Genomic DNA, 25,626 nt, shown 5'->3' on the forward strand with positions numbered 1-25,626 from the left:
TGGGGAAACGACTGAACCTCTCTGAGCTTTGATTCTGGAAAATTACATCTGGAAATGATGTAATTAGCAAGATGAAATAAGACCATGTACGTAGAAACAAAAACTCAAATGCCTGGCACATAGTAGGTACCTTCATTGTCAGCATCACTTCTGTAATCCTCTCGCCATTTCTAATCCTCTGGAATGCTCAGGCTCTTGGAGGGGATGGTCTGAGGTTCTCAGGACCCTTGTCTCCAGGAGTCAGTCCCCGTGAGTCATGCATGGTTTCAGCATGACTCTGCAGAGAGATGTGTGAAGAGAGAAAGCTGGTGGGAGGTTGGGGTGTCTCCTGGCAGCTGTGCTATCAGCAGGGGCCGGGCCTCCCTGATCGCTCAATTAACACAGAAGCAGCGGATCAAAGTTTGCTCTCGAAATTGATAAGCCTGGGATTTGGTTCAAGATAACTTTGCCTCCCTTTAAGGATGATACATTTCCGGTAGTGGGTGATTTGTGACATTCCCTTCGGAAGGTAATTTTACTGTGTAAACTAATAAATTAGGGCCAACTTGTGCATGATGCACGAGGCCACTGTCAAGTGCTGCGTTGGTGTTTCCCAGAGGCCAGTCCTCAGGGGTGGTCTAAAATGTGCCTTTGGAGTGAGTGGGGAGGGGCGGGGGGGAGCAGGAAAAGCCAGCGCCCCAAGCCGCAGATGGACATGACCCTAAAGGAGGGCATGACTTTCAAAATAATGTTGGAAGAACTGAAATGCCCCTCCAGTCCAAGTGCTTTCCCAAAAGCATAGTGCTTTTGGTGGGAGGTTGGGGTGTCTCCTGGCAGCTGCAATTAGTAAAGTGAGAAGTTAGGGAGTTTTTTTTAAGTTAGAGTCATTCCTTAAAGGATTGTGGTTTATTCTCAATTTCCTTTTTACTATTTGTTGTTATTTTTCTTTCCTTTCAAAAATGTCAGTGAGGGCATATGGTAGTTGGGTTTCTTTTAGTGTGGTGATCCTGTGTCTTTTTCCCTCCCTTTGTTGGTAATTATAGTGGTCTGTGAAATCCAGAATTCTGGCCCTGAGGGTCACTCTACCCTTCCCATTTTCCAGACAGTGAAACTAAGGTCCCAACACGGAGTGTGACTTAGCCAGTGGTGCCCAAGTGGGGGGAGGAAGGGATTGGAGTTTGGACCTCAAGCTCCCCATGGAAACTTCTGGATGTGAAAAACCATCAGGATCAGCAACGTGATTTGTGGAGCCCACCAGTACAAAATAAGAATGCATGTGGCCCCTCGTTCGAAAATCACAAAAAATTTCGAGAATGGCAACAGAGCAGGTTACCAAGTGCAGAGGCCACATGCCCGTGGAGCTGTGCTCCACAAATGTGAAACTTCTGAAGGACTGGCATGTAAAAATAAGAATCCGTTATGGGCCCTGGAATCCCCTCTTAGAGCATCTCCTCTGCTCTCCCAGCCCTCTGCCCGGAAGCCGGAGGTCAGAGAAGAAAGGCCACGGAGGGGATTCTAGAACCAACGCCTGGTGTGGGCCTATAGGAAGGAGGCAAGGCACGTGGCGTTTATCGGGCTTTGTCTGTGATTTTACCTGCCCTTGTTTGTTCTGGTAGCTCCTTAGCTCCAGGGAGAGGTGTCATGCATCACTGAGGTCCTGTGGGTCTGTGGGCACCTGTCCCAGGGTTGGGGGGTGGGTAGGGCCGGTGTTCTCTGACCAGAGCCCAGGCCGGGTAGATGACTGGAATGGTGACCACAGTACCCAGCCGTGGCTGTCAGTCAGCAAACCAGCTGGACTTGGCTCAGTGGTGTATTTTTGTTTAAGGCAAACTGTGGCCCTTTTCTCTTTGCCCATTGGCCACGGCTGAGTGTGCATATCTGACCACAGAGCACATCTGGAAAAAGCAAACCAAGGCCCCTGCTCTAGAACACATGGGAGCATAGGCCAGTGTGCTGTCGTGGATACCCGTGTGCGTGCATGTGTAGCTGCAAGCGTGCATGCAAGGTGTTTTTACTTCGGGGATGCTTACCTTTGCTCTGTGCATAGTTTTGAGCGTTTGGCCAATATTAAAGCAAGTCTCATCATGACGTCATAGTGGAAATCTTAGTATTCACACTTTAGAGGAATACTAAGGACAAGAGAGGCAAAGTTTTGCCTAAGACATGTGGTTTGCCTAAGGTCACACAAGCCAGGAAGTGACCAAGCCAAGAAGTATACAAGTGCTTAGGTAAAAATGTGCTTGTTTATAGTGCCCTACCTGCGAGTAGCCCCCCTAACCCCCATGCACGTGGACGTCGGGCTTCCATGCAGGGAGAAATGGCTCAACATACCATCCCTGGACTCATTAACTCACTGACTCATCCAGCATTTGCTTGTCCCCCTTCGTGCTGTGAGTAGACATGGTGGGGGGCGGAGATGGACAGAGCCAATCAGACCGCCCGGGTGTCGAAAGCTTCGGGCACTGTGGCAGCACTCTGGGGTTTTCAGGGCAAAGGCCACAGTGGTCTGAAATCATCACATTTACCAACCAGGCATCTCTGGGTAGGATACGGCAAGGGGGCCGGGATCTTGGAGCTCATGGAGGATCATGGCTCTTGAGACCAGTTGGGTGGGTATCCGTGGAACAGTGTTCTCTGAGCCTGGAAAGCTGCATCTGCTAGTCCCTGCGCCAGGGAGGGTGCTGTCTGGGGATGGCCCGATGCCGTCTGTACAGTCCCTGTTGGATTTGCCAAGGAAATCTCCTGGAAACCCCAGGAGGGGGATGGGATAGGGAGGTGCTTCTTCCCATTTCACAGATGCAGAAACTGAAGAAACTCAGAGGAGACCAATGAGCTGGGCAGGTCAGGGGCCGTGCAGCATAGGAGCCCAGGTTGATCTGATTGGCCCTCCTATTGCTTCACTTGGGTAAACTTGCCAGGTGGGACTTCTCAGCTCATCTCACTCCCTCTCCCTGAGGCTCTTCCCAGCCCTAGGCAGCCGATGCTGTCAGGCCCCACAAGTCCCTCTTGCCCTACCAGTTTGACCTTCTCCGGCTGGCTTGAACCCTTATCTACCCCAGGGCTTCATGCAGGGCCTGGGATGGGAATAAGCCACCCTATCCACACACAGGACAGAGGCCAGAGGCTGGACCCCATCAGCAGCCTCCAGTGGTGACTTCAGAATTTAGTTGGTGTCTGACCTCCCCCAACTCCTCTGCCCTTGGTAAAGTAATTCAGACGGGATGCCTTGTATATGATTTCCCAGTTTCCCTCTTGGGTGAAGTTCCAGTGGCCCACCTTTGTAGCTGGCTTGATTACCCAGCTTTTCTGCTGCCTTCCCTTCCCTGGCTCATTTCCACACCCCTCATAAGTTTTAGGTCCCAAATAAAGGGCTTGCACCTGAGTCCTGGCTTCGGAGTCTTGGGGGGGGGGCACCCAGTGTGGCCTGTGGCATCCCAAAGATGAGAATAGCATCCTTTCCATGTTTTCCAGTGCCTCTCACCCTTGCCAACACAGTGTGCCGGCCACTGTGTTATCATTTGGTCCATTGGCCCACTTTCCTCCTACCCCGGGAGAAAGATGTTCTCCCCGTGAAGGTGGGTGAAAAGGTAAGAGACATGCCCAGAGCCCCACAGCTGGAGAGAAGCCAGGAAGCCCTGAAGCTCGGACCTCTGAGTCCACCACCCTCAGCATCCCTAACTGTCCTGGCTCCTAGCCAAGCACACCTTGTAGGGGCCGTGCTGCAGCTGGCGCTGACTGTGGTGCACAGGGAACTGGCTCCCAGAGCCAGCCTCCCAGGTTTGGCGAAGCAGACAGTTGTCCACATAGCCGCAGTTCAGGATAGGGTACGAAGGGACCTCACCCCCTGCACTTCCTCCTCTGCCTGGCACGGGGCTTACTGGGTTTCTCCTGCCCTCCCCAGGGAGGGTTGCTGATTAACACTGCACTCCCCAGGAGACTCGAAGCTCCGGGAGGCAGGGGGCAGGCCTGCCTTTGCTCCTTGCTGCCTCCCAGCTCAGAGCAACTTATTAGCTGGCATGTTGTGTATGTGTGTGTATGGCGGGGGGGATGCATGTGCTTGAAGGAGGTGCTGACACTGTTACAGACAGGGGTGTTGTTGCACAGCCCTGTGCCCAGTCATCTGCCTGTACGCTGGAAAGTGCTGAGTCCATACGAGCAGGGCTTTGGGGCTCAGGGACAGTTTCTTAGCCTAGAGGTCTGCACGTGAGAAAGAGTTAATTGAGGCTTGGTTGCTTGAGGACCTGAGAAGATGGCATCATTTTAAACAGTGAATCACCGTTTATTGAGCACCCACCATTAAGCGGAATATATATAATTGGGAACCCTCAAATACGGTGCTGGTAATTACGGCCGATGCTGCATGTCCTCAGTAAAAACGGCAGTAACTCTTGGGGGAGGGCAGCTGTTGAGTGCTGCTTGTGTTTTAAAGATGCTCCAGCCTGCCTGGCCGCTCTCGTGTTAGAAATGGGCACGCGTCATCCTAATGGGACCTATGCAGAGAGAAGCGCCCTTGCACTTCATACAGATCCTGGGCCACTGTTGCCAGTCACGTGGGCTGCACCGGTCTTGGGCCCCTTTTCCCCGAAGTGTTGGCTCTGGGCACAGAGCTCATACAGGCAGGACAGACCCCATCTCCCAGCCACTCAGGCTCATCTCCATGGCCTGCATGGAGGCCTGGCTTTTAAAGGTACCATAGCCCTTGGGAAGGCCTTTGGCTTCTAGGTTCTGCTGTTTTGCTTTGCATACTTTTCCTGTGAGAACACTGGGGAAATTGTTCTTACTCTACGGAGTCTTCTGTTACCGTGAGAAAGCCTCACGGGCATTCCCTATACTTTCTCGGGAAGGGAACCGCAGAAGGGCCAGGCCTATCAGGAACAGGAAAATGACTTGAATTCAATTGTCCAAAACCCATTTGGGAAGCAATTGGGATAGGTTACAAAGTGACAGGTTCTTGTGTGGTTGGGATTTGCTGGGAGTTTGGTTTTGTCATTCCAGTGACATTCTCTTCCTTGATATTCAGGCCACCTCCACAAGCCCCTTCCCTTCTCCAGGCCTCTGTTGCTTCTCCCATAAAACAAGGGACTCTATCAGGCTGGATGGATTGAGATAATGATAGTCACACCTGATGTGTCTTGAGTGCTTGCTGTGTGCCAGGCCCATTCTACTTCACCTAGTAGTGGTTATCTGCATCCTGTTGTCATTTTATAAACAAGGCACTGAGGCACAGAGAGGTAGAGGCTTTTCAGGGCCATCCCATGCCCCTGCTCCAGATGATAATTCTCCTACCCTTCTAGCCCTAAGTGTCCTGCAAAGAAGAAAATCCTGATCTTGATCTTATTCTTCCTTTTTTTTTTTTTTCCCTTCAAGATTTTATTTATTTATTTGAGAGAGAGGGCACACAAGTGGAGGGGGCAGAGAAAGAAAGAGAAGCAGACTCCCTGCTGAGCTGGGAACTTGCCAATTTGGGACTTGATCTCAGGACCCCGGGATCATAACCTGAGTCCAAGGCAGATGCTTAACTAACTGAGCCACCCAGCGGCCCCAATCTTACCCTTCTTGATCCAGCACTGGTCTGAGAGCATTTTCTAGGCAGTGACCCCAAATCCCAGGAAGAAACTTGTCCCTCTTGAGCAGGAAGCTTGCAAGAAGGGACTGTCTGGGAAGCTGGGTGGAGGTTGATGGTTTGTCGGAGGACTGGGCAGCACTGAGCCAGAGCCCAGGGATGGATGATGTGGATGGTGATTCTAAGGGGCGCTAGGGGGCTTTTCCTGGGGGTGGAGAGAGTGATTTGTGCAAACTGACAATATTAGGAATGATTTTTTTTTTAAGATTTTATTTATTTATTTGACAGAGATCACAGGTAGGCAGAGAGGCAGGCAGAGAGAGAGAGAGGAAGGGAAGCAGGCTCCCCAGTGAGCAGGGAGCCTGATGCGGTTCTCAATCCCAGGACTTTGAGATCATGACCTGAGCTGAAGGCAGAGGCTTTAATCCACTGAGCTACCCAGGCACCCCAGGAATGATTTTTTTTTTTTTTAAGTTTATTTTTTTAGTAATTCCTATACCCAACATGGGGCTCCAATTCAGGACGCTGAGATCAAGAGCCATGCTCTTCCGGCTGAGCTAGCCAGGTACCCCAATGATTTTAAGAGAAAAATTAGATAGCCATACAGGTACTGCAGAAAGTGTGGACCTTGGTGTTAGGAAGCATTGAGTTACCTGTTTTTGGCATTGACCTTTACCACCCACCCACCATCCCAGGGCCTCCTGCTCCCTAGTGAATTCATGATTTTTCAGATGGTGGGCAGTATGGCACATGTTGGGGTTCCAGGTGAGATTTTCTTTACATAATAACACACATGAAAGTTTGAAACCCCCTGGACTACATTATCTCCTGGGGGGTCTTTCTGTTCTGATCTCACATGTAATGACTGCAGACCCCTGGGACCTTCTATCCTCAGGAGGGAGGCACTGAATTCTGCCTCTGGCCCTAGCTGAAGGCAATTAAGAAATTCTAGGATTGAGCTATTTTTTTTTTATTTTTCTTTTTTTTTTCCTCTTCTTCAAAGATTTTATTTATTTGTTTGACACACAGAGATCACAAGTAGGTAGAGAGGCAGACAGAGAGAGAGAGAGGAGGAAGCAGGCTCCCTGCAGAGCAGAGAGCAGAGAACCCGATGTGGGGCTCGATCCCAGGACACTGCGATCATGACCTGAGCCAAAGGCAGAGGCTTTAACCCACTGAGCCACCCAGGCGCCCCTAGGATTGAGCGATTTTTAAGTTCAAAATAGAACCTTCCACTGCTCGAGAGATGCTGAAAAGCTAGTCCCTACCACTTCACGGCAAACTTCTGGAGTAAACAAGAGGGCTGTGCCGGGCTCCACTCCAGCAGCCTCCTACCCAGAACCCAGAGCCTTCTCCACAGGGTTAAACCGAGGGAGGGTGAGATGTGTGTGTGACTGTGTGTGTGAGAGAGAGAGGGGCTGAGCAAGCAGGGCCTAAGAGGAGCTGACAGAGGCTGTAATTTGAAATGCGTTTTTCCTGACAAGTTGGAGCTTGCAGGTGTCTAGGCACGCAGCTGTGGCCGTGGGAGGGGCAGGACTGGAAAGACCAGTGGAGACCACTTGAAACACCCCTTGCCTCCTGACATGGGCGGGAGGGGGGGCAGGTAACTGGCTGGTCTTTAAAGAGGTGTGTACAATAGAACACCCAAGGCCTCTACAGAGAAATGAATGGCACCTGCCTGAGGAAGACTGTCCCAAATAACTGAATTAGGAGCTCCCCATCACTGGAAGCACTTGACCTCCATGCATGAAAGGGGGGTTTAGAACCCTGAGGTAACTCCACATGGCTCAGTCAAACCTCAAAGGAGAGAAAGGAAACCAGTCTTAGTTCAGTGTGGAAAAGCACCCCCGCCCCAATCCGATTTCCAGGAGTAGTGCTGAAAGCATGAATGTAGCTAATTAATCTTCCCCAAATTAATTTCCTTACCACGTCAGAAATGATTTATTGGTACGCCTGTAAGGAGAACTGGTCTCTGATGGTCAAAGCCAGGGCCAGGGAGAGGCGGCAGGTGGTGCTTGCTAATAGCTCCACTTGGGGCATCCCCACAACCCGGTGTGTGTTATAGCCTGGTTCTCTGAGCCACTGGGAGCCCGAGAGACCGGGAGCACACAGGTGGGGTAGCCCCCAGCCTCCCAAGAGGTTCTCTTCTTCGCAGATGCCCCTGACTAGGAGGTACACCTTTCCCAAAGCATAAGAGGGCAGACAAGGGCTTTTCACAAACATTTCCTTTCTTGTGGTTGAGAACAGTGACAGCTGTTGTTAGGCCTAAATTGAGCCAGTTTCCTCTGTCACCACTGGCCTTCCTTCACAGGTTCTTTTCGGATCTTTGTTTAATCTTCGTTAAATTTCTGCATCTTGTGGATAGAGACCTCCCCAGGACTTAGCTGTATTTTGGGTACCCAGAAGGTATAAACCAATGACACAGCCCCAGATCATCTCAGTGTTTGCTCCTCACAACATTCATGTGAAGCTGAGACGGGAAACAGTCTTGTTCCATGGCACAGGTGAATTGCTGAAACTGAGAGATAAAGCAGGTTGCCCAGAGTCACCCAGCAAGGCTGGGGCTGAGCCAGCTGCACTCCAGAAGTCTGCTTGTCTGGGCTGTCCCTGCTTGCTGGTGTCCTTTCTGCGGTGCCATTGCCTTCTCTGTGTATTTGCACAGCCCCAGGCAGCTACCACAGCATAACTGCCACTGATCAGCCTTGGAGCTTTGGAAATACCATGTGCCTTGGTCATGTTGGGAGTTCTGCAGACAACCACCCATCGAAGTGTTTCTCGAAGCTGAACTCCGCTGTAGAGCAACTGAATCTGTGCTAAGGAAACCTCACAGACAGGTGATACCCAGTTAGCTGACCTCTGGCCAAAGCAGAGACCCACCTTGGCACCTCTGCTCAGACACTGAGTGGTAAGAACTCTGGTTTCCAGGCATGTTAGGGGCTGTTAGATGTCCTTTCGGACTTAGCAAGCGTGCTTTTGTATAGTTCCTGGGTCAGTACAAAACATTTGTCCACTGCCTCTTTCCCGAGCAGCCCTCTCCCGACCCCCAAATCCCTGTTTCTGTAATGTTGTCTCTTAGTTGGCATGGCAACAGAGCCTCCATTGTGGGGGCATCCGTGTCGTGGTGAATCTCAGAGGAGGATCAGGACTCCAGTCTATCTAATCCCTGGAAAGAGGACAGGGGCGTGGAGCCTTCTGGCCACCACTGCAGCCTCTTGCCCTGCATATGTTTTGATCACCTTCATGGAGCCCTCTTTCCCTCCAGAAGGAGAGAAAGGCCAGGTTGCCTTGAGTGCTGTGAGGCTGTGAGCCATGACACACCGCCTCAGGCCACTCTTTCTGTGCCTCCACACTCCCCAGACAAATGATGGGCCAGTCGCGTACCACTCTGTATTTTCAGCCACTGCCGCTCTAAGCCACAGAGAGTGCGTCTCGTCTCAGCTGTTCCTTAAAGTAGCTCAAGTGCGTGGGGCTGGGTCTTAACGTAGTGCTGCTGACCCTTCTGAACTGTGCCCTCGCTTTGCAGGCATATGTAAGCATAGTGGAGAGAGCCACAGCTTCACCACTTAGCAGATTTCTGAAGAGGTCTGTGACCCCCAAACTGTTAAGAAGAGTATTGTACAGTCTTAATAGTCAACTGACAAGGAAATGGTCTGGCTGGGACCATGTAGAACATTTCCAGGTGTGTTCATGTGCAGTTCGCTCTGGGGTAGAGCAGAAAGAAGTCATGGGCCTGGCCAGGACCCAGGGCCTTACGGGGTGCTGCCCCCTCACTTCCCAGGGAGCGGAAAGCAGCGCACAATGAGGGAGACTTATCCTGCTTCATCGAACAAGCGGCTGAGCAGGGCCCGCTCGATGCCGCCAGTTCCCACAGGCAACAGAGCATGTGGAAGTGACCTGAGGGCTCAGAGGATGTGACCCAGGGGAGTGGGGACAGTGCGGGTCACCCACTCCTGGGAGGTGGCTGCTAGTCCCCCCTTTCACCACTTTTTTTTCTTTATAGCAAGGTTGGAGTGAGTTTGATGGGAATGTTACCTGCATTTCAGCAGTGGCTCCTCTCTACCATCCTGTCAGCCCTCCTGGAGCTGTGCAGTCTTCCTGTAGAGCTCACCAAGAGCCCCAAAGGCTCCAATGCTTCAGAACAGAGAGCTTCGCACATCCTCATGGGCAGGACTGTCGTCAGGTCTGGGCTCCCCTTCTGGGGCGGAGCAGGGCAGGGTCCTGCCTGGTAACGCTCCCCTCGCTGCCCAGGCGTGTGGTTGCTTCACCTGGGGCCAGCCCTCAGAAGTGCACAGGGAATGCCGTTACCTCCACGTGTTTGATTCTGGAGGTGGACTAAGGCATGTTGTTGGGTCATCTCGTAACTCCACTTAATCCCCAGGGAAGAAAACAAGTGAGAACTTCGTTTAACATCGACTTCTTGCCTCAGTTTAATGAACTCGGCTGAGAAATACCTGGGGAAAGTGAAATTCCAGAGTGGTATCTGGAGGCTTAGCTTTAGGTTGGTGGGGGAGGGTGCTGGCTCTCACTTAGAGCTTCTCACCTGGGTTACTTATTAAATACACAGATTATTGGGGCTAGGAATCTTTTTTTTTTACCAAGCATTCCAGGCCATTCCTATCTTCAGGCAAGTTTGGGAAATAGTTTATGTACTATACCGATAATAGCCTATGAGGAAGAATGCTTTTTTTTTTTTTTTTTAAGTTTAGCTTTGCATGTAATACATTAATAAGTTTTCTGTATTTTTTTTTTTTAAAGATTTTATTTATTTATTTGACAGAGAGAAATTACAAGTAGTCGGAGAGGCAGGCAGAGAGAGAGAGAGAGGGAAGCAGGCTCCCTGCTGAGCAGAGAGCCCGATGCGGGACTCGATCCCAGGACCCTGAGATCATGACCTGAGCCGAAGGCAGCAGCTTAACCCACTGAGCCACCCAGGCGCCCAAGTTTTCTGTATTTGAAAAAATGTGTTAACATTATAGATGAATCTCCTTTGATTTCCTCTAACCACCCCATTTCAGTCCTTCCCTCCTCCCAAAGGAGGTCTCTGTTTAGCTTATATCTCCTTAGGGATTCCTGGCTTGCTCAGTCATGTAGCTCTTGGTCTCTTGGGGTTTTGGGTTCAAGCCCCAAGTTGGGTATAGAGATGACTTAAAAAAAAAAATAAAACCTTAAATTTTTAAAAGTTTTTAAAAATAAAATTTCTGTGTCCCTAAACGTTTTCTTTACATTAAAAAAAGATTTCTGTTTTATTTTTTATAAATAGGTATTGTTGTATTTATCATTCCACAACCTGCTTTTTTTTTTTTTCCCCCATTCAGAGCTATGTCGTGGAGATCTAGGTGAGTGCTTATAGAGCAACTGCTTTTTTTTAATCTGCTATGTGATATTTCATAGTGCCGAGCTAGCGCAGTTTTATTTAGCAGGTCCCCTACTGATGGATATAGCAGGTACTTAGTTTCTCATTATTATGTGCTCCACTGAGCATTCTTGCCCGACTCCTTGTGCACATTTGGGAATAAATACTGAGAAGTGAAATTGCTGGGTCAATCCATGTGCGTTTTCGGATTTTCATGGATTTTGCCATAAGCTGTCATTCAGAGCGGCTCTGCCAGTTTACCTTCCCACTGAGAGCATGTGGAGAGGACCCCATTCTCCCCACAGGTGCAGCTGGCTCACAGAAGCCTATGGCCACGTGTGACAAATGGCAACACCCATCTTCCTGTAGGGCTTCCCTTTGGGCGTGAACAGGAAGGCTACTTCCTATCACAGAGCTACATTCCCAAGATAAAAAACACCTAGGCCTCACACTACTGGGAGGGAGGGACCAGTTTCACAAAGTAGTGTGTACAAACCAGAAAGGAGGCTTGTGGAGCTGACTCCCAGTCTGCGGCTAGCTCACAGAGCCTTGCCAGAAAGGCAGCAGACATGGTAGTCTAGAACCCTCTGGGCCGCAGTGGGCGGTAACAAAACGAGAGTTTGGAGCAGGTCTCTAAGGACTCCCAGTTTCACAGCTTTATAAGCCTGTGAAAGTCCTTTGGGGGCACTGGGCTGACCCAAGGTCTCCAGTTTTATTTGAAAGCAAGAAAAGCCTTGTCTAAGGTTTAGCCATAACTCTCCTCCTTTTTTGGAAATGGACCAGTGCACACATCGCAGGAAGCCAAGAAAGCGAACGTGGCCTTTAGGTTTGCTAGGCCCTGACCTTTCTGCTGCCGCCCAGCTCCACAGTGCAGTGGTGAGACCAGTGGGCTGGGACCCCCCCACCCCTCAGCTCTGTGCCTGCCCTGTGGGACCGTGAGCAGGACACGTGAAGAGGTCTGATGCCTGTCAGGTCTTTGCCAATCCAAGTTTGAAATCAAGGAAAGCTTCTCATGTGCCCATGTGGCCTGACGCCCGGAGAGGTCCCAACTGGCTCCCTTTCGGTTGAATTGTTCAATTAGATTTGAGGGCATTTTAAAGTAGAGCAGAGTCAGCCCCAGCAGGAATCCAAGCCCACATCTGGGGAAATTCATTCCCTTTCTTTTCACTGAGAAAATCTGCAGCCTCCGCTTATCTTATCTGCAGGGCTCCCCTGCCAGCCCTCCTGAAGGGCAGTGGGTCCTCGGCTGCTTGGACAGTGGTCACACTGCCCAGTGCCGATGGCCGGGGCCTGTGGCAAGCCACTCAGCACTCTGGTGAACTGCCTGCTCAGCTCTCCTAGCACCTGGTTAAACTTTTACTCCAAAAACCAGGACGTGATTTTGGGAAAGGTCAGGCAGCTCAGTGAGTGTTTGCCAAGTTTCAGGTTGCTCAAACCTCAAATTCCCTCCCCTCCACCAACCTCACTTTGAAGTTGGAAAGCAAATTGATTAAATATACGTTTTAGGAACCTTACGATTTGCTTCTTAAACTAACAGAATTATAAACTTTTTTTTTTTTTTTTTTAAATGGAAGGATTTTCAACTGTCAACAGGTATAACTGGAACCATATGTCAGCAGGGACCAGGGGCTTTTCCTGGTTTTAGGATTTGTAAATTCTTACTGAAACGGAAGTAAGCAGGGCAGGCAGCTGGGGGGCCCCCTTGACAACCTGAGCTCAGATCTCGTTTTAATTAGAAAATAAAGATAGTGTCTGCTGAACCAAAGGCCTCCCAGAGCTCCTAACCCAGGGTGAACAAAGATTTGGTTTATATCCTGCAAGTTTTCCCTGTTTGCAAATTATAGAGCACTTCCTAGAGGAGCCAAAATGTTGATTTCTAGATTATGGAGACTGCAGCCCACTCCTCCCTTGTCCTCCCCTTCCTCAGCTAATTCCCCCCGCCCCCCACAATGATTTGCTTTTCTTAGAGAAATATTTGCTCCCTTTCTAGAGTAGACAGAGGATGTTCGTGTTGAAAAGCGACAGTAAGGAAGGCCAGAATGAGAGAAGTGAGAGTAGATGTCCTCTCCACTGGGCTCATCATTTTCTCCGTTTGGACTTCTGGTCCCTTGAACTCTCAGACACAAGACCCTAGAACAGATCAGCCTCCGAACTGTCTTGTTTGACAGTGGTTCACGTGTATAATTTTCTCCCTAATGTATCCTGCAAATGGTGGAGTAGAAATATCAAATGAAAGACATCGCCAGATGCAGTGCTCCGCCACCCCCGTCTTTCCCCCTGCCTGGTGTCATTTGAGCTCAGTGAGTCTCAGAAAGGCCATGATGACAATGTCAGCATCTGGAAGTGTCCCCGCTGGGACTCCAAGCCTGACCCACAGCCGTGAGGAAGCAGTGGCGGGGTCACACGTGCTCAGATGGCAGGCGCTCTGGCCCTGGGTCATTCACTGATAAGCTTCGCTCTCATCTGGGGAGCAGTGGCTGCTGTGTGCCACGCCTCCCATCAGCCCCCACCACACTCCAGTGACGGGGCTGCTGCCCGCTGTCCCTCCACAGGGATCACATTCCTGGCAGCTGAAGGTCACTCGCTCACCCTGCCAGGGCTGCTGCCACAAGCTGCCATTTACCAGGCTTACAAAGAGAGATTTTCCCTTCCCCTGGGTTTATAGGCCCCTCAAATGCCTTACATTCCAGGAGCTGGGAGAGAGAGGAGGCTCCTGTGGTTTCTAATTAAACCCACAATTTAAATAACAATTCATGTAACCCCAAGGGTTGAGAGAAATGCTAACCTATCCCCTCCCAAGAGAGGCAGCTGGGTGGCCCTGGCTGGGATGCTGAGGGCTTGCCCTTTGCCAGATGTGACCGGAGAGGCCAAGAACTCAACAGAGGTCATAGCCAGTTTGTGGTAGAGTTAGGTGCTGTGACAGAAAATGGGTTGGATGGGTTCCTGTCCTTTCCCCACTGGTAAGTGTGCCCCTCATGAAGCTTAGGAAGTAAGAAATGGAAGGAAAAACTGCCGTATTTACTCTTAGCTCAAGAATTTTTATCCTCCTCCAAGGAAACTGTGGAACTTTGTCTCTTCCACGTTCAAATCTCAGATACTGGCATCCTCCTAGGACTCCCCTCCCTGCCCTGATTGCCAACTCCAAGGTGACTATCTATTTGTGGTGGGACTTTGCTGTTTTCTTAAATGTGGTCAAGGGGTGCCTGGGTGACTCAGTGGGTTAAAGCCTCTGCCTTTGGCTCAGGTTGTGATCCCAGGATTCTGGGATCGAGCCCCGAGTCAGGCTCTCTGCTGGGCGGGGAGCCTGCTTCCCCCTCTCTCTGTCTCTGCCTGCCTCTCTACCTACTTGTGATCTCTGTCTGTCAAATTAAAAAAAAAAAAAAAAAAATCTTCAAATGTGGAAAAGTGAGGAGGCCAAGAGAATGGCCCTGGGAGGCAGAGGATCTGGCTGAAGATCTTAGTCAAGCTATTTCTCTCTCTGGACCTCAGTTTCCCCTCTGTTATGGAAGAGTCTTCCAGGGTATTCCTTACCAGCCCCTTTCTGGCCATGGCAGTCTATCCTTCCCTGAGCTGCTTTTGTGTTTTCACTAGCTCTGCCTGGGGCCATGGTCATGTTTGCAGTGCGTTGATCTCACCAAATTGTTGTCTGATTACCCAAGGCTTGCTTGTGTTCCAGATTCGGGGAAGATGGAACGCTGAGCATAATTATCTCTAGACAGGCTCTTCTAGGCCTCAGCCAGCACCAGGAGCCCGTCAGCATCTCTAGGCTTTCTGCTATCTCCTTTCCAACTTTGCTCCATTTCCATTCCATTAAATTGAGCAACTCACATTCCCTGAAGACACCCTCCAGGTTCTTGCTTTTGTGCTTCTCTACCCAGTGCCCTCTGTTCTCACGGGGCTGTGCCTGGAGCAGGCAGGCTGCAGGCACAGGCGCAGAGGCACGGAGCTCCGCCGGTGTGGGTCTCTTTGTTACCCTTACGAGAATGGGAGCTCCTCGAGGATGGGCACCAGCTCTGTGTCCTGGCTCCAGCCCCTGCTCCTTGCTGGTATGATGCAGGCTCTGTTTGTGTTTGTTAGAGTAAAGCCTGGCTGTGAATAGAACTGAAGCAGAAAGCCAGAGGTGGACTAACACTCCTGCCACCTTGCTCCTTGCAGGTAACCATCGCTGATGACTATTCGGATCCATTTGATGCCAAGAATGATCTCAAGAGCAAAGCAGGAAAGGGAGAGAGTGCTGGTTACATGGAGCCCTACGAGGCCCAGAGGATCATGACAGGTAAGCAGAGCTGCTGGCAGCGGGGACACTTCTGGGTGGTCCCCAGCCAAGCGCAACAGAGGAAGGTTGGTGGTGCTTGGAGAGCAGTGCTATGTTGAATCTTCACCACAGTTCACCAGTTCACGTTTCACCTTCCTGGTACTTCTTCCTGGAAGTACCTGGAAGCACCTGGAAGTCCACGTACACTGTAACAAGTATAGTTAATGAAGTCACCCCCCCGCCCCCCCCCTAATACATGGGGAATTTCTACTGAAGAAAAACACAGCATCTGAGATAGAAAACTTCCCTGGAGCTTCCTGGCAGCCAGGGCAATAAAAGAAGTATGCGGGGTCACCTTGCTTTCAGTATCCAGTCGTAGAAGAAGGAGGTGGGTTAGATCACTGGGAACAGAGTTATCCCTCACCCCATACCAGGAACTCTTTGGCATGTGGCCCCTGAAGACAAAACCTTGTCCAAGCAATTGTATGGGACCCAGAAGAAGGTGGCCGTGCATGTGGTATCCTGAGGGTCTGCTTTCATCAGGAGGATGCCTGACAAATCTTTAAGGAGGGAATGGTTATTAGGTTATCTGCCATCTCAGACAGACCCCGGGCATGAGTAGAGCTGTGGCGAGAAACCACCCATGTGGGTCCTCCTGGCTCAGGAGAACAGTCCAGAGACAGAAGAATGGTCATGTGGGTTGCTCCCCTCTGACCACACACAAGGCAGGAACATGAACTGGGGCGCCACGTGGGCCTAGGATGCAGGAAGGTGGCCAGGAACAGGTTGAGAGCCACTCTTGAGTTTTGAGGCCTGGAGAATCGGTGCCCTTTGTGTCTTTGGATTTGGGATTCCTGTAGCTCTCTTACTGTTCTCTTGGTGTTCGTGTCTTTAAGCGAACACCAAATTCCGCTTGAATTAGAAGAAGAAAAGAAGCAACATTGACTGAGCCCTTAGTGTATGCGGGGCCTGTGTAAGTGCTAGCTCATGGGGCTGCAGAGACCTTAAAGGACAGTTGCTGAAGGATGTGGGTACACATTCAGACTGTGCCTTGTGCTCTCCTATTCCTGGAGACTGACTGTCCGGGCACCAGTGTGGCCTCCAGAGTGCTTGGCCACTTGGTAAGGGGCTGAGGCAGGGAGCGATTAGGCCAGACTTCTGCAGGGCCTCCTGCTCTTTCCTGATCTCTCCTGGCAGAGCGGTCTCTGTGGGCAGGAAGAGGCAGAGAGCTGGAGCTGGGTCCAGTGGAGGGGGAGAGCTAGGAACTGGGGTCTGCTCTTCTCTGGTGGCATAGGGAAGCAAGTCTGCTGGTGCAGTGTTCTTCACCTCAGGACTGTAATGACACCCACTCCATCATCCACATCCCCTCGCTTCTGCTGGGCTTGGTGAAGCTTCAGCTCTGTGGGAGCACTGCGTGGGGTGCCAGCCCGGGGCCCTCTTCAGCCACTCTTGCATTTGGCAGGCATTGGTCTGGGGTTAACGGAGTAGTGGTTACAGGAATGCCTTTGGGCCCCTCTGGCACATTCAGACATTTGGCAGCAAAGGATCTTCAAGGTCATTTGAACCCAACAGCCTTGTGTGACAGATGGGGAAACTGAGTGTACAGAGGGAGAGACATTCGCCTGAAGGTACATAGTAAGTTGGTGGCAGAATGGCAAGTACAGACTGTTCATGGCAGGGCGGTCTGGGGGCTGGAATACCGGAGGAAGCGTGTATTTGTGCTTGACACGGGGAAATGGCAGGGGCCGTCTGAGGCTGGAGCCCTTACCAGGTTCCAGGCTCTGTACTGGGCCCTTGAACACACATACTTTTAAGCCTCACTGTGTCCCTGCAAAGGAGGTGGTTTCTCATTTTCCATGTGAAAGAAACAGGACAAGTCACTTCTCTGGGGTCACACAAGCAGAAGTGAGGGGCTCAGACCTGCATCTGTAGAACGTGGGACCAGCGGGAGGGGGACCTCTGGGACCCCGGATTTCGTGGACATTGCCTGGCAACTTGGTAATACAGCCGGTTCCTCCTGGGCACTGCCATGGACCTCAGTTTGAGTGGTTGAGTAGCCACTTAGCTGGATAGAACTGTCCTGGGGGACTTCGGCTTTTTAATGAGACACACCCACAGCGGCTGGATCCAAGACGGGGCAGATTGATTTAATTAGAAATCTGTTAAGATCTCCTGCGTTCTGTCTCCGAAGAGGCCTCCTTATGTTCGCTGTTCTGGCCTTTCTTCCTAGCTTAGAGGCAATGCCTAAATTTACTCACATTTTCTGTTTCTAAGGAAATAGATGGTTAAACAGGACGTTTTCTGGCTGTAACGACCTCACTGCACCTCCCGTTGACTCAAAATTCTTTGTGTGTAACGTCACTGCGGTGACTGATGGTGGGGCTGGGGGACTGGGGTGAGCCGGCATCATGTAAATGTTCCGAGAAGCAGCTCACTGAGCTGACATGAAGGTCCTCGGGGAGAAAGGGGGCGGTGAAGCACGGGGGTGGCACAGCACAAGTTATGTTCCATCATTAGGGTGACCTTTATTTGATGCCGTAACATTTACGTCTGCGTGCAACTTCTAGATAAGAATAACCCTGCTGGGAAGAGTGTTTCCTCTCTGCCCGAGATGGCAGCCTCTGTGTCCCAGGCTGGAGTCAAGCAGATCTGAGATGGCCATTTGGAACCTGAATGGACCAAGGCCTCAGTTCCCCTTGCAAAGCAGTAGCCTTAGAGCAGGCAATGGTCATAGTTCTAGCTTCTGTGGTCTGCAAACTGGCTGCATGACCTTGGGCAGCATAGTTCGTGCCTCTGTTTTTCCCCCAAGTGTGGCATGGTGCGTTAGTAATGACAGCAACAGTGGTGGGGGCGGCTGCTGGGCTCTCGTACCCGTTGGAAACACTTGATGTGAATACTTGTTGGATTCTCACTGTCAGCCTCTGAAGTGAGAAATGTTTTACTGATGCAGAACATGTTTTACTGATGCAGAACATGAGGTACAGAGAAGTTAAGTAAGTAGCCCAAGGCAACCCAGCTGGGTATTGATTTGTGGGGCTGATTGCCAAGGCCTTGTTTCAGCATCGAGCCCTTGGGTGCCCAGCTTGATTTTCAGAACCCTTGGCCTGCCCAGGGTGGTCTGTGATTAATTGATGAGGTTTTGTTCTCGGTTCCATTGCAGCAGGTGGGGGGTGGGGGGAATGCTTTGGGGAGGCATGCTTTTGTGAGCAGGGAACTCAGCCCAGCCCCATAGGCTGTGGCTACAAAGGAAAGTGGAGAGATGCGTGCCTGTTTTCCCAGGGGCTCCTCTCACCTCTTCCTCTGTCTGCCTCAGTTTCCCTCTCCACAGGCTCCTGTTTGTGTCACCCACAGAAATTAGATTCTGGCTCCCCGATGGAGGTGCTGCTCTCCATAGAACTTCATAACCCAGATGCCCATGGATTGCCTGGACCTCGATCACTGCCCCCATTGCCTCTCTCATCCCCAAAGTAGCTTCAGAGTAGCTCCTGAAAACTCTGGGGCTCTGTGGAACCCATTGAAGAAGCCTGCAACCCTGGGCAAGCTTTCCATTTTATACGTAGAGAAACTGCAGCTCAAAAAAGTCATAATCTTTTGAGATGTTTTTTAACCCCACTGATTAAATAAGAAGCTAACCAGGACGCTGTGCATTGCCCATCCCTAGAGGTGTCCAAGCTGAGGCAACACAGCCCACATTAGGAGGTGACAGAGGTAGTTAATGTTACACATGGGTAGTTGGCTCAAGCCACTTCTGAAGTCTGTGTCAGCCCTGAGCTGCAAGATGTCTTGAGTCACTGTGTGCTGTGTCATCATTAGACATCTGAGACCAGCTCCACAAAGGGAGCACCTGAGACCAGCTCTGAACAGGGGAGGGTCAGGCTGGGACTGGCAGCTTCCCTTCCCAGGCCTGCCTGGCTTGTGCTTGCTGCTCCGCCCTAGTTCCCCTTTTCATCCTGCTTGGCCCCTCCCTTGAGGCCCCGTTCTGGCCTTGGCCTTTTCCATGCCACCTGGGCCTTAGGTTCCTCCTGTGTCCTTTGAAGTGAAAGAATCAGGGGACTTCTTGGTTTCCTTCCTGCTCCAGGGTCTTTGGTGTCCTCAGGCCAACCCTCCCTCCCAAACCCTACCTCACAGCCCTTTAGCTCTTACCCTCTTCCCTGAGTCTTAATCCCAGCTGGGGGCTGGAGGTGCTTGGAGCCTGCTGATTCAGTAAGAAGGGCTCTGGGCTCCCAGTCAGGCTGACTTAGGCTTAACCCCTCGAGGGCCACAGTGTTCTCACTGTAAAATAGGGCATGCAACACTGATGCGTGTCTTGGTGGAAGAACGGCTTCGCATGTGTGAGATTGTCACTGGGGAGCAGAGGGCTGAACTTGGGCCTTCACTTGGTGTTTGTGCTATCGAGTTATCTGGCCGTTCTCTGTAGGGGCCCCTGCCCACCTGGTGGTAGGTGGCCAAACCAGCAGGACAGTGAATCAGGTGGTCCTCAGGCCCTCCGTAGTGCGTTCGGTCCTGGAGCCCTTGCCCCACTCCTTGTGCCGGAGACTTGACCATGTACCTAGGCAGATACTGCCACCACCTCCAGGAATCTCCATGAAGCAGGGAGTTAGGCTTGCACCCAGGTGATCAGCGATGGGTGCACAGAGATGAGTGGGTAAATCTTCAGGAGCCTGGAGGAGGGACGACAGCTTCCAGTTTGGGCCATCCACGTGAGGTGGGAAGTGAGGGGTGGTAGGTGGTAGTGATGAGAGCTGGGTCTGGCAACCCAGGCAGAGGGAAGGGCAGGAACAAAGGCATGGAGGCATGGGTTCTGCTGGAGAGGAGCGGCAGGAAATAAGGCTTTTGATACGATAATGATAGGAAAAGCACATGGGGCAACAGCTAGAGGCACAGAGTATTTCTCCAACCGGGACCCTTTCTGCCCAGGCCTTCAGCCCAGGCATTCTCAGAGGGACCCAGGGCAATGGTGGCGACTGAGATGGTGGTCAATCATTTGTCTGGAAGGTCTGGGTGCCAAGCAGTGCTCCAAGGACTCAACCGTGATTAGCTCATTTAATCCTCATAAGGAGTATGTAAGGTAGAGGTACTTCTGGCATCCCCATTTCACAGACAAGTCTACTGAGTCTCAGGAAGGTTAAGTAAGTGGCAGAAGTAGCGCTCTCCGCTGCACCTAAAACATGCACGTCTGTCCTGTACTCCCAGAGGGTCTGCAGAAATAACTGGAAATTGTACACTCACTTAGGCCCCCCTTTTTAGGTATGATTCCCCACCCCAACATCCTTTATAAAATTGTGCAAAGTATCATTTGATAGGATGAATCACATAAACATTAATTGCAAGCATTTTCCCATAATTTTTATTATTATAGGCAGTTATGCATTAAAAAGTCTATAGCTTGTTTTTATTATTAAATCAACTTTATAGCATAATAAGAGGAATTTAAAAGAAAGCCATTTCATACAGAACCCTGCTGCCCTGACAAGGGCATTTGCCTTGCTCACAACTTGCCTGCTGCCTTTTCTTCTCCCACGCGCTAGCAGGTACATCCAGGTAAAGCCAGTCATGACTTTGAAAGGCAAGGTGAGGATAGCCTTCTGTATCTTTTCATCCTTGGGTAAGCCTCATCTAATGGCAGCTTGCTTTTTGAGAACGGGGGTATGTATGATGTTCAAGTCTCTGTACTCGCTGTGACCTGGTTCAGGAGGAAGGGGGCCAGCAATGGGGTCTGCCTCTGCCCTGGTCTGCTGTGTGGCCTGAGGCAGGTTGCTTCCGCTCTCTGGGCCCCCACCACCTCCTCTGGAAAATCAGATTTTGCCTTCTTCCCTGGGTTCCATGAGGGCTTTTACAAACCTTTAGTTTCCTTGGTTCTGGGGTCAGATTGGGCTTCTCCATCCTGATCAGAACCGTATGTCCTCCCAACCCACCCCCATTACTTCCACGTGGCACCAGTGGATGCGAGAGAGAGCCGGCCCTAGCACCCTCCCAAGAGCATGCATACTGTCCTCTCTGCTTTCAGGACAGACACGGCTGAGAGCTACAGGTCAGTACCCTGAAAGAGCAGCAAACACTCCACAGAGAAGTGGTCTTTGGGGTTTAGACTAGGTGTCAAAGAGGCTGATTCGGGCTACCCTACCTGACAGTTCCACCTTCCTCCTGTGTGTGATGTCATCTCTGCCCCCCTGGTTCCGGGCAGCACTGTTCTCTCTGTCCTCCTGGTAGCTGTGAAAGTAAAGGGCCTTTCTGTCTGGGCCCCTGAGTCCAGGCCCTTCCCAGCTCTGCAGTACCTGTGGACTCTGCTCCCAGAATGTCCATGCACTTGTCTCTTGCCTTGTTTGCTCTACACAGCTCTGCTCCCCAAACCATCACTCTCCTCCCACGCACCTGCCCTTCATCCTCTGCAGGCCCTTCCCACCCGCCCCTGCCCCATTCCCCGTCCTTCTGCCCTCTCCCCATGCTCCTTCTGCCCTCTCCCCATGCTGTGTCAAGCTACAGCCTACCCTGGGGGTCACAGGAGCTCTCCCTGAGCTGGGAGGGGTCAGGATAGAACTGTCTTTGAAGAGCAGCCCTTTCCGCCCAGAATCCTTTCCCTGCTTGAGGCCCACAGAGAAGCTCGAGAGCTAGTCAAGGTCATATATCAGCAAGCTGCAGAATGGGTCTCCCAGCTTCCAACCTGGGGCTCCTGGGCCTTGTTTTGAAATGTTTTGAAACCTGCCCTTCCACCCTCTTGCCTGGCTTGTCATGGATTGTGCAGAGTTCCCTAGCTGGTCTATCATTTACCAGAATGACTTACCTACCGGACAGGAAGGAGATAATCAAGTGTAAATAGATTTTGTATTAGTCACCCGATGACTTTCCTGTTCTTGAGAAACAGCAGGGCTCACACACCCAGCCCAGTGGTGCTCACCTGCTGAGCTCCCCAGTGGGGAGCGGGGAGGAGTGGGGACTGAGAGCAGGGGAGTGAGGACCCTGAAGCCTGGGTTTCCATGGTGACCACTGGGCCCACTCTGGCAGCCCCTTTCCTATTCTCTCACTCCACACACACATCTCCCTTTGATCCACCTCCACACCTCCCTTCCCCCTACAGCATGCACACTCAGCTTGTCCACCTTTTTAGGAAAGTTGGCAACAGGACTGGTACAGGCTTCAGAAAGCTGACAGTCATTGAAAGCACACCTGCTGTGTGCCAGACATTGGTCCCTGGTGCCCCGTCACGTGGAGAAGTTTGACAAGGACTGATATCTGTAGTATAAAACAGGCAAAGAGGAGTGTCCCTGGTGAGAGACAGAGGAAGGGGTGACGCTGTTTCCTGAAGACCATTGTAGACTGCATGGAGAGAGTGGCATTGAGCAAGGCCACACTTAAGGTCTTGACTCAAAATAGCCTTTCCAACAAGGCCTTTCTTGGCCGCTTGTCCTAAATTTCAACCCATCCTCAAGACTTCCACCCCCTTTCCCTGTTTGATTTTGTTCCTTAACCCTGGTCGCTATTGATCACATTCTGTATTTACTTATCCTTTCTCTTGTTTATGTCTCTCTATCACTAAGATGTGGGTTTAACAAGGACAAAACTTTGTTCCCTGCTGGAACTTCGGGACCTAAAGTAGTACCTGGCACAAAGTTGGTGCTCAGTAAGTGGCTGTTGGATGCATGAGTGTGTTAATTAATTCCAGGGACCCAGGGCTGGCGTCCAGACCTGCTGGGAACCCCTCAGCATCCCAGAGACCTTCCCATCCTCCTCTGAAAATTGCCAGATCTGGAAAGTCTGAGTTTAACCAGTTGCTACATGGGTGGGGACTTGGCAAAGCAGCTGATTTGGCCTGTAGGTGGGAATCAGGCAGCAGACCCTTGTGCCCTGCTCTTAGAGACCAGTTCTGTCTCCGTGCTGGGGGGTGCAGGGCGTGTCTGATGATGCCTCTTCTCCCTGCTTCCCACTCTGGGCTGAGAACTCCTTGAAAGAAGGGACTGGGTCTCACCCATCTTCACCTCTCCTCTGGGCTCAGCAAATGTTCACCAACAGAATTACTGACTGCAGGAGTAAAAGTCCATATGGAGAATAAATAAAAGAAAAGGAAGCAAATGGTAAACAACTACTCGCTGTAAACAGCTTTTTCCATTTTGCCAAGAACCACTTGCTGGAAGTCCTAGGCCTTCAGTGAACAAGGTTTGATGCATTGAATCACCGGGGGGTGTTGGGGGGCATCTGCTCTGTGCTTCTGGGTACATGTTCTTTGTTCTGGGGGTTGTGAACAAAACAGAGTCCCTGTTCTCATGAAGCGTACACTTGAGGATCAAGGGGAACATGTTACCAAATTGTAATTCCCATAAACTCATTTCTGGAAATGCTGGTATGGGAAGGTCTATATCTAAGCCACCGCTGCCCCTGGTCACAGTATCTCTAGGTCACTGAGACCTAGAAGTTAGAGGCTTGCTCAGAGCAAAGATTGTCCCCAGGGCCCTGGCCACCTTCAAGAGGTAGAATGATCTTCATACTGTCCGTGGGGGATGAGGGGCTCTGCCTTGGTCCAGTGGCTGGCAACTATATTCTTCTCTTACTTTGGTTTAGGCTAAGACTCTTGGGGTTGCCATGGACTTTTCCAGAGCAATGAGCATAGCCCTGTGCTGCTGACACCCACCCTTATAGGTGTGAGGGCCCCTGATATCCTCCTGGGCACTTGGCAGTGAGGACCCAGACCCTCAGGAAAATAAGCCCATAACCCCTCTTTCTTTCCTGGAAGCTCAGAAAGAAGCCAGCATTCTCCCACAGGAAGGAAAAAAAAGGAGAAAGCACCTGAAAAGGAGGAGCTTGCTTACCTCCCTACCCCTGGCCTTTGCCTTTCAGAATCCCAGAGAGACATTAAAAGATCTGAAGGCATAGAAACTCTTGGCGCTGCCTGTCCAGAAATGGATTCAGGGAGACTTGTGTGGGTCGGCAGCCAAGCTCCTGGCACCCTTCAGCCACCCTGCAGCACCCCATGTGGAGACAGACTGTGGAGGCCAGGGGGGAAGCACTGCCCGTTCCTGAGCAGAGGTGTAATGTTAGGAAGTTGTTCAGGAAGTCGTGCCTCTCTGGGTGCGTAGGACGGATTAGAGCCGAGAGTAACAAGAGGCAGAGGGACTGGTTCTGTGGTTGTGTGGCTACAACCGTCATCTAGGCCAAGGGTGGGGTGAAAGAGCTTGCCAGCCATTGGGGTGCCATGGGTAAGGGAGAGGGAGGGGCCGGGATCCTGGTGCGTGGTAAGAGAGTTGGTTACACCAGAAGGGGGAGGACAGTCCTGGGGGAGAGGTCAGTGCATTCAGATGTGGGTCCTTTTGCATTCGGGTGTTCAAGAGGCCCTGGAGTTAAGTCACAGGGGGACCCCGAAGTGTCTTCAGTGGCCTGGGGAGAGGAGCTGGTTGGCAAGGGCCTTCCAAGGAGACCACGGGCCCCAGTTCCTGTCCCTCCAGAAATCTAAGGAAGGAGATTCAGTGATTTGCCCCACACCCTATTATTTGACTAATTAATTAGTACCCTCCTCTAACTTGGGCTCAGGCTGGCTTTCTGGAAGCTTACAGAGATGACAGAGAGCTGTATTTAAGGGCACCTTTTGTAGATTACGCCAGGGAGGAAGCAGTGTGATTATTTTCATTTTGCAGATGAGAAAGCTGAGTCATGGAGGCAAACTGGAACTGTGCCCCATTCTGAGCCCCCTTTCTCCTCTGTCCAGCTGTGTGAGGGAGGGATGTGGGGTATCGACAGCTCTGGGAGGGTGAAGTTTTGTGGTCTGTCCACCTCTGGGATAACTTGGCAGGTGCCTGAGGTTTAGTCCCCCCACCCCCAGATAGCTCTGCCTTTCAGCTTCTTTCACCTGCCTTGGTCCAGGTGTTTTAACGTGGTATACTGCCTCAGGTTCTTTCCCCCAACTGGCGGTATGAGCATAAATAAAGAAAATGCCACTTCTCTGCCTTCCAGAACTCGGGCTTGTAATTATACCTGGCAGCCTAAAAAATGATGCGGTGGAAGAAGGTCATCTCCTGGGGCCCAGGCTTCGTTGTGGGTCCCCCCATTCTGCCTGCCACGGTCACTCTGTATAGTCACACTGAGGCGGCACTTACCAAGCGGCGGCATCAGTCACCTGCCAGCCTGGGGCCCCTGGAGGGCAAGGACCACAGGGCTTAGAACTCTTGCCCCCAGACTGTCGGCGCCCAGTGTTTGAGATATTGGCCTGGACCTTTCCAGCAAAGAATGTCCCCAGGTCAGAACTTGCTGGTTCTGGTGGAGTGTTGTGCAAATGATCGTAAACTCTTCCTGAAGATTAAAGGCTCTCGGGGACTTGAACTGGGCCTCCTCATGTTTTCTCCCTACCAGCTCACCTCTCAGTCCTTGCCAACAGCTCCACACGTTCCTCCCTTGGGTCTTGGCCTCACGCCTGTTGGCCTGTGCCTCTGTAGGTTCACACCTGTCACCTCAAGTCCCTAAGAAGGGACTGGCGCATACACTCATGTCCCT

The 25,626-nt window shown here is 51.3% G+C and overlaps 1 protein-coding gene across 3 annotated transcripts in view; it reads left to right on the forward strand.

Annotated features, from left to right (window-relative positions):
• The window catches only part of SHB (SH2 domain containing adaptor protein B), a 136,773-nt gene that overhangs the window by 36,221 nt on the left and 74,926 nt on the right, over positions 1–25,626 (forward strand). For all 3 annotated transcript variants that reach the window (XM_032306804.1, XM_032306805.1, XM_032306806.1), the window contains exon 2: positions 15,051–15,171. In XM_032306804.1, the coding sequence (XP_032162695.1) occupies positions 15,051–15,171 (121 nt within the window). The remainder of the gene's footprint in view (positions 1–15,050; positions 15,172–25,626) is intronic.

The sequence above is a fragment of the Mustela erminea genome, chromosome 12 (assembly GCF_009829155.1).
Source record: "Mustela erminea isolate mMusErm1 chromosome 12, mMusErm1.Pri, whole genome shotgun sequence".
Taxonomy (NCBI): Eukaryota; Metazoa; Chordata; class Mammalia; order Carnivora; family Mustelidae; genus Mustela; species Mustela erminea.